Genomic DNA, 8,512 nt, shown 5'->3' on the forward strand with positions numbered 1-8,512 from the left:
GATAAAATTAGCTTGAATCTGGAGGCATGCTGCTTTAAATAAACTTACACTCCTAATAACATAAAAATATAGCATAGTTTATATTGTTTATATCAGGGTTTAAACGTACTTAGCGCAGTCCATAATTATTTATAGTACGGTCTTTGTTATGTTTTGGTAAAATTAAGATAAAAATATTCTAGAAGTGCTGACTACAATCCACATGCAGATTATACATGTATAGTATAATTGTGATCTTGTACATAAAGAACATTTTGCGTTCATATCTATAAATATTACAAAGCGTCATTTACTATAAATAGCCATTACCGATACATACTGAATAGTAGGAAATACCCGATACGTACGTGGTTAAAAATGCGTGTTTACATGTGTGTATATATAAACAGCCGATATAGTTGAAATAAACTATTCGCGGTTTGAATGTTAAATAGTAAACAGTATATATTATTATAAACTTTGAGCAAAATGGCGGCAGGACGAAAAATTAATGTGGAATCTGTGGATAGACCAGAGCTTGCTAAGCACGATAGCAAAAACTTGGATCTAGCATTTGCAATGGATTGTACTGGAAGCATGGGGTCGTATATTGAAGAGGCTAAAAACAATATTCGTAGAATTGTAGAAGAAATAGTTTCAAGTGAAAAGAGTGACGTAAGACTTGCTCTCGTAGAATACCGTGATCATCCGCCGCAAGATTCGACGTTCGTAACACGTTGTCATGATTTTACCTCTTCGCCTAAAACAATGAAAGGTTGGTTGAGTGAATCGTCGGCTTCCGGTGGCGGAGATATGCCTGAAGCCGTGGCTGATGCTCTTCATGATCTCCTTAAACTAAACTGGAGAGAGGATGCTACAAAAATATGTGTATGCATTTCTGACGCACCTCCACATGGGCTGGGATGCGGTGGTGATGGATTCCCCGACGGCTGTCCGGACGGGATAGATCCAATGGTTGTCGCTCATCAGCTTGCAGAAAAAGGTATCACTATATATATGGCAGGATGTGAGCCAAGTATATCACCATATAAGGACTTTTTCATGGCTGTGGCTTATATAACAGGTGGACAATACGTTCCTATGCGAAAAGCACAGGTTCTTTCAAAGGTGATTATTGGTGGGGCGCAAGAAGAACTTTCATTAAATCAATTAATGGCGGAAGTTGATGCTGAAGTTCAAAATAGAGTACAAGCTGGAGAAGACGTAAACGAGGATGAAGTGTCAGATTTACTTCATCAACGATGGGTGTCAAGAGGGGAATGTGTAGCACAACTACAAATGAACAACATGGAACTTGGTGGTGTTTATTCATCGCCAGAGGCAAAGAGCTATTCTAAATTCAAATCTTTTTCTGACGTACGGACAAATTTCAAGGCGAAACCGACAAGTTTCAATGGTAGACGTGAACCAGAATGTTATACAAGGAGTGCAGCTCCGAAACCGAGTGGAGGCGGTATTTTAAACTGGATGGGAAGTTGGTTTGGTGGTTCTTCTGCAGGTGACGCTCCAATGGGGGCTGCATCAAGCCCCGCTCCTCCACCTGCCCTGCTCTCGGATGACTTAATGCCTCGAGCAATGGCAAGCTCACATGATATGCCCTTTGAAGATGAGTATAACACTGTACGAACAGAAGTAACTAAAGCTCAGTCATCAAGGCTAGTGAAAAAGGTGATGGCGAAACACAAAATAGAGACAACAAACATAATCCATAAATAAAGCCCAACATGGCAAAATGAAAATATTGCAGGCTCGGTTTGATTGAGCCTGTACATGGACGGTTCTGGAAAGTGCAAGTAACGGCCACGGCCCCTAGCACCGGCTTAAGCAGAATTCAACAAAGTTTAAATTTAAAATACAAGTTCGCATTTATATGTTGTTTCATGTTTTAGGATATATCCCTATTGCTCGAATTCTCGGGATGGAATAATTAAAACGAATGGATACGCAATAAGTTGTTCATAGTAATTTTATTTTGTTTAAGATAAAAGAATAAAGTTGATTCTGTACATTTTATTTACATTATTCGAACGTACGATTTGCTGCATAAGCATAATTGAAATAAATATCTATTCAGGCCAATTTTAATCAAGCATATAAACTTATACAAACATTGTAAGATGAATATTTCGATTTCACCATATATGTATACTGCTACATCATTTCGTCATAATAGCTAACTTACTTGAGAAAATGTTATACCAATACCAATTTACATCCATTACATTTGAACTGTATGAATATAAATTTTATGTATACAAGTTTATGTTGGATAAAATCTATACAATGTATTTAAATGTAACGTATAAAAATGTATAACATTGTACTTGTATATAGGAATGTCATTGATATGATGTTGAAAGTAAATTCTTCCTTGACTTTTTACAATCTCAAATTAAATATATCTTAAATATATTTAATTACTTGTATTATGTACAGAATATTGTTTTGTCAGTCTCATAAACACTTTGCACATGTATGTACTACAGTTTGTATTTATTTGTTACTTATTATTTAATTAATTGTTGATATTGTTATAGAATATGTTTAAATAACAAAAAAAATATGAATAAAATATTACAGTATAACTGATTTTATTCATTTATTTTAGAATATACTTATAAAATATCAGTCCTCATTTTGTATAAATGAGTATTTAACTTTAAATCGAAGTAAAGGACATGCTATAATGGAGGGTATAAGATTGTAAGAACTTCTATCAGCCTTACTACACATACTATATATAGACTGACTACGTCATTCAGCTGTTCTAATTATACCTTACCTATATATTATAATATATATTATATAGAAGCATGATTTATTAAACACTGTGACTGAATAAATTGAGTGTCTGCTTTACAGGTAATGTTAAAGATCCTGTAACACAATTTTTATGGTTTTATGGTTTTATATCATAAATATGATGCTCAAATTAAGATTTATCAATACTGTACGTTCCAAAAAGCATTATTTATAATGATATTACCCAATTAAGCATTTCATGTAAATAAAGAGAGGTAATAAGAAATTTATTTTCTATGAAGTCTAAGTCAATTTTTTTTCAATAAGAAATGAATGAATATATTTTAATGATTAAATATCATGTTGACAAATATTTGCAGTACATATTTTACATATCATTCGATGTTTGAAAATTGTTTTAGAAGCATAATTATATACATATATAAAATTTCAATAAAGTTTGGATACAACCTTAAATACAACATAAAGGATCTTTAAGGCATACCTGAAATAGAAAACAAATATGAGCCGCGTCACGACAAAACCAACATAGTGCGTTTGCGACCAGCATGGATCCAGACCAGGATCCATGCTGTTCGCTTCCAGACTCTATAACAAGTAAAGAAACTGATAGCGAACAGCATGGATGCTGATCAGACTGCGCGGATGCGCAGGCTGGTCTGGATCCATGCTGGTCGCAAACCCATTATGTTGGTTTTGTCGTGACGCGGCAAGTATATTTTAGCATTTTGTACCCCATGACGTGTACTCTCAAGAGCGGATGGACCCTCATTAAGCCTAGAATGCCTACATTTAAAATATCTTGATACCCGACTGTATAAATAATGTATTACACGAAAAGCCTTCAAGACGCCTTGTAAACATGGAGGGACAATTTTCAATAGCTGCGAATCTCCTATAAACACTGTAACAACGGGAAAGCATACAGTATTTCTATTGGAATTTAAATATTGATTTATTGATCGATCATTCACTTATCATATTTGTTAACGACTGAATTGTGTATAATATTTACCAAAGATATATCAAAGATATTTATTTAGAATGCCGCATTGTAAATAAGGTGTTACAATCTGTATGTCTTAAAATGTTACTTTCTGTAAATGAAGTTATTATTTGCAACTGGGCGCCTCGATTTGCTCGTCATTATAAGGAACAAAACTGTTTCTTTTTCTCCGTTTCATGGTTATTTATTTAACTAAATATAATAGAATCACCCTTGATCACAGGACTGACTTGTATTTCGGTGTAGTGTAAATATTCAAGTTAATTAACATGCCATTAGACACGGTGTGGTTTTCTTTTTCGGTTGTGTGCGTGCGTGTGTGCGAGTGTGTGTGTTATTTCTTCTCTCTCTCTCTAACGTTTCTAAGTGAATGTTAAATTAATTTCTTTACATCGAATAGTTATGCGCGTTAGTTTTGCTTGTTCGTTTACTTTTAATTCTTTTTCATAATAATTTAATATAATGCTAATTATTTCAATTGGAATCGCTTCTCTACTGAAAAAATTAAGTTCTCGGTCATATATATAATTATTATATGGCGCCAGGCATATTTTCTTCAGAGGTCCTATGCCATCGATTTCGCTTTCCAATAAACAGTCGAAGCTACAATTAATCGAATTGTAATTTGGCCTCGGCATACATGCAAAGGCACGAATTGCCGAAACACACATACTATTATAGCGTGTTAGAAAAGCATTTTAAGATATACTATTATCTAAAATGTAAAAATGTATAAGAATTAACCACCAGATCTTTTGTTTTGATTGTAAGAAAGATAATCATGCATAACGCATAATCGTTTCATGACAATGAGTTGCGTATGTTGTGTATATATCTTAAACATTATACTAATTAACAGTTTCAGTTTTTATTAAACCAATTACGGCATATAATTTGCAATTGGTTATAACAAACAGAAAAATAGCAGTCAAAAATCACTAATATCACAATAAACATGATAAAAGAATACAATAGATAAACAAAAAAAGGAGATCATATTGTTCATATTCAAATGGGAACGGAGAATGAAGATCGAAGTATCAATTATCTAAATTTTCACATAATGTTCTTACAAAATAAAGATGATCTTAGTAGAATCTTTTTATCACAACTATTCATTAATCTGTCAAGTTTAAAAATACGAAAAATTATGATAAAGCTGTTAAACTATAGGTAATGTGTAAACTATTAACCTTGTCATGTTATCTTGTGTAAATATTGGATACAATAGGCTATATGTATTACTAAACATTTTATTGTGAACATAGCGTATCACATTACCGATTTGGATATCGATTTCCTCGGCTGTGTAATGAGAAGTTCAGACTGCTGTAAATATTGTCTGCCGACAGGATACAATTTAACATATTAAATACCATCAATAAATTAAGTACAAGGTGGATTAAAGTTCGCATCAACGCGCTATTTTTAGAGAAAAACATAATAGCTATTTTTAGAAAACGCGTCATATTTACATGCGCATAAGCTATTCTATAAATAGTCTGGTATAGAGGACGACGGCAATATTTAGTAAACAAACTTATTACTTTGTGAAATTATTATATATTCAAGTAAATTATCTGTTCGTGATGGAAACTAGACGGAAGCGGAATAACGACAGTGTGTTTAAACAAACTCTTGATACCACTCCTGTTAAAAAATTGAAGAAAATGTCGGACAAAATAGATCAAATGAAAGAAGTAATAATTGAAAACGAAACTAAATGTTTGGATTTGGCTTTTGCAATGGATTGTACAGGAAGTATGCAGTCATATATTAATGAAGCAAGGAATAATATCTGTAAGATCGTAGAGGAAATCGTGGCCAGTGAAAATATAGACGTGAGGTTGGCACTCGTTGAATACCGTGATCATCCCCCGGAAGATACTTCATTCGTTACTCGTTGCCATGATTTTACAAAGTCTTCAAAAACAATGAAAGGCTGGTTAAGTACCTGCTCTGCCACAGGCGGAGGAGACACGCCTGAAGCTGTAGCTGATGCTCTTCATGATCTACTTAAACTAAGCTGGAGGGAGGATTCTACAAAAATTTGTGTTTGTATTTCAGATGCTCCACCGCACGGACTTGGTTGTACATCAGATGGTTTTCCGGAAGGGTGTCCGAATGGAATTGACCCTGTGGTTGTATCAAACCAGCTGGCTGCAGAAGGAATAACATTATATGTTGCAGGCTGTGAACCAGCTATTATTCCATACAAAGATTTCTTTATGGCGATTGCACATATCACTGGTGGGCAATACGTTCCTATGCGAAAAGCGCAGGTCCTCTCAAAAGTGATTGTCTGCGGAGCACAAGAGGAATTGTCTTTAAACGATTTAATGGCAGAAGTAGATGCTGAAGTTAGAGCAAGAATGCAAGCTGGTGAAGAAATCAACGATCATGCAGTTTCTGGTTTCCTTCACAACAAATGGACAGAGCGTGGGCAGCAGGCAGTTCAGCTTCAAATGGATAATGCTGAACTCAATAGTGTACAAGACTCTCCTGAAGCAAAAAAGTATTCTCAAATGAAAACTCTTGCTGAAATCAAAAAGGTTTTCAAAGAAAAACCTGGCAGGTATGCATCATTTGGAAGCCATGCTTGCGGGAGAGGAGCATCTCTTTTTTGTAAGCCCGTCTCCGGAAGTACTGGTTTCGGTGCTGGTGGAGATTACAGTACAGGAACTTGTTTTGGAGCAGCATGTTCGAGCACATTTGGCTCAGTTGCAACTGGAGTCACGTTTGCACAGTCCTCGAGATTAGTACAGAAAGCTATTGCGAAAAACAAGAAATAACTGATGCGTCAATATCAGAGAGAGAGATATGGATAGTGGTCATATAACAATATGCATATTTTACGTTTTGAGATATAGCTGTTTTGCATATTTGATCATTTACAGTCTTTGTTTTCAACATTTGTGAATCGTTTTTATTTATTTAAGTTATTACTGGAGATAAGTTATAATATTAACACCATACAAAGTCATTCAAGTATGTTTTACCAAGGAAACATGACGTTATTGTGTTAAATTGTAGCAGATACAATACTTTCATGCTTGGAGCTGATATTAGGGTTTCTAAAATAACCCATGAATGTTTACAATTCTTAGTATTTTTCGTTGATAATAAAAAATTATCGTTATCAAGCACATGACCTTGTTTGTGTTCAATTTATATTTTAATATAACTATTACGTATTTTAAGGGACTCTTAAGGGATTCTTTCATTTGAAGAAGCTATCCCGCTACCTCATGGAAGATCGATGGTTCTTCTCAGGTGCCCGCTAGTGCATTTCATAATTGACGAATGTGTTACTGAGATCTTCGTCCATCAGCAAAGCTGGATAGTCCCTGAATATTTATAGTGGTAGCTGGATAGTCCCTGAATATTTATAGTGGTATGTTCTTTATGGCGTAGGTATGATCTTTATGGTGGTATGTTCTTTAAGGTGTCTGTAGTTACATATTTCTTTATATCAGACTTTGATCAAATTATTTTTTTTTCTAGCTTTATACCATCATGTGCTAACAAGGGCCACAGTCTGGCGGGGTCAGCGCTCGACTTTTCCTCACAAGAGGAACAATATACACCTACAAAACTTTTTTTGGTAATAAATTTCATATCTGACCTGGATGGGTCAAGGTCAATAAAAAGGTCAAAAGCTTATTTGAATTAATCATCATGTCGGTATTGTCATATGTGTTTTTGTCCAAGAATGAATCAATTTCATAAATAAATGAGCCATGCCATGACAAAACCAACATAATGCGTTTGCGACCAGCTATCAGTTTCTCTACTTGTTATAGAGTTTGTAAGCAAACAGCATGGATCCTGATCAGACTGTACGGATGCGCAGGCTGCTCTGGATCCATGTTGGTAGCAAACGCATTATGTTGGTTTTGTCATTGCGCATTATGTTGGTTTTGTCATGGCGCGGCTCAAATTGAGTTTTCATGTCTGGGTTCTGCAATTCTCATTGTAGCATTGATGACATTTCTCAAGTGAATAATGCTTTTTTAGTAAAACCTGCATAAACTTCTAATTCAAAACTTAAACAAAAGAGAAATGCAGCTGAATCATAATGTCTTCCAAATTGACTGAAGGACTGATAATGACTTTTTTCAAACAAGAGGGCCATGTTGGCCCTGAAATCGCTCACCTGTATATAGGCCCCCAGGGCAGGGCAAATTTTAACCCAGGGCTTTTTAGTTTTATTTAAGCAAATTTGGTAGTCACATATTAAAAGATGTGTTATCATAAATATCTAAGCTCTAGCTCTTTGGGGTTTTTAAAAGAAGATTTTTTAAGTTTTTACTATACACAATATAGGGAAAAACAATGCCCCCCCCCCCCCTCACCCAACCAAGGTTATCCCAGGGCTTTTATTTGAACAAACTTGGTAGACACTCCTAGAAGATGTTACATGCTTAATATCTAAACTCTAGCTTTTTGGGTTTTTTAAAGAAGATTTTTTAACTGTTTACTATACACATGTAAGGAAAATCAATGACCCCCATATCATGGCCAATTTAAATCCCAGGGCCCTTATTAAAACAAACTTGGTAGACACCCATTAGAAAATGTTTCATTGCTAAATATCTTAGCTCTAGCTCTTTGGGTTTTTTAAAAGAGATTTTTTTTTAAGTTTCTACTATATACATAAAGGAAAAAACAATGACCCCCTGGGTCAATTTTGACCCCAGAGCTTTTATTTGAACAAAGTTGGTAGAAATTTAACCCACTAGA

General features: G+C 34.7%; 2 protein-coding genes across 2 annotated transcripts; both read left to right on the forward strand.

Moving 5' to 3' along the window:
* The first annotated feature begins 365 nt into the window (after positions 1–365).
* Positions 366–2,693, forward strand: LOC132746181 (uncharacterized). The gene has a single exon (XM_060735259.1). The coding sequence runs from the start codon at positions 469–471 to the stop codon at positions 1,714–1,716; it is 1,248 nt and encodes a 415-aa protein (XP_060591242.1). The 5' UTR covers positions 366–468; the 3' UTR covers positions 1,717–2,693.
* A 2,371-nt stretch (positions 2,694–5,064) lies between these two features.
* LOC132746182 (uncharacterized) lies at positions 5,065–7,713 on the forward strand. Its single transcript, XM_060735260.1, has one exon. It carries the CDS (start codon positions 5,359–5,361, stop codon positions 6,559–6,561), a length of 1,203 nt encoding a protein of 400 aa, XP_060591243.1. The 5' UTR covers positions 5,065–5,358; the 3' UTR covers positions 6,562–7,713.
* Positions 7,714–8,512: the final 799 nt, after the last annotated feature.

Source organism: Ruditapes philippinarum, unplaced genomic scaffold (assembly GCF_026571515.1).
Source record: "Ruditapes philippinarum isolate M1 unplaced genomic scaffold, ASM2657151v2 ctg5431_1_1_1_1, whole genome shotgun sequence".
Lineage (NCBI taxonomy): Eukaryota > Metazoa > Mollusca > Bivalvia > Venerida > Veneridae > Ruditapes > Ruditapes philippinarum.

What these genes read in the sequence shown, in the direction of transcription:
- LOC132746181 (XM_060735259.1), top strand. Translation starts at nt 469, where the DNA reads ATGGCGGCAGGACGAAAAATTAATGTGGAATCTGTGGATAGACCAGAG.
- LOC132746182 (XM_060735260.1), top strand. Translation starts at nt 5,359, where the DNA reads ATGGAAACTAGACGGAAGCGGAATAACGACAGTGTGTTTAAACAAACT.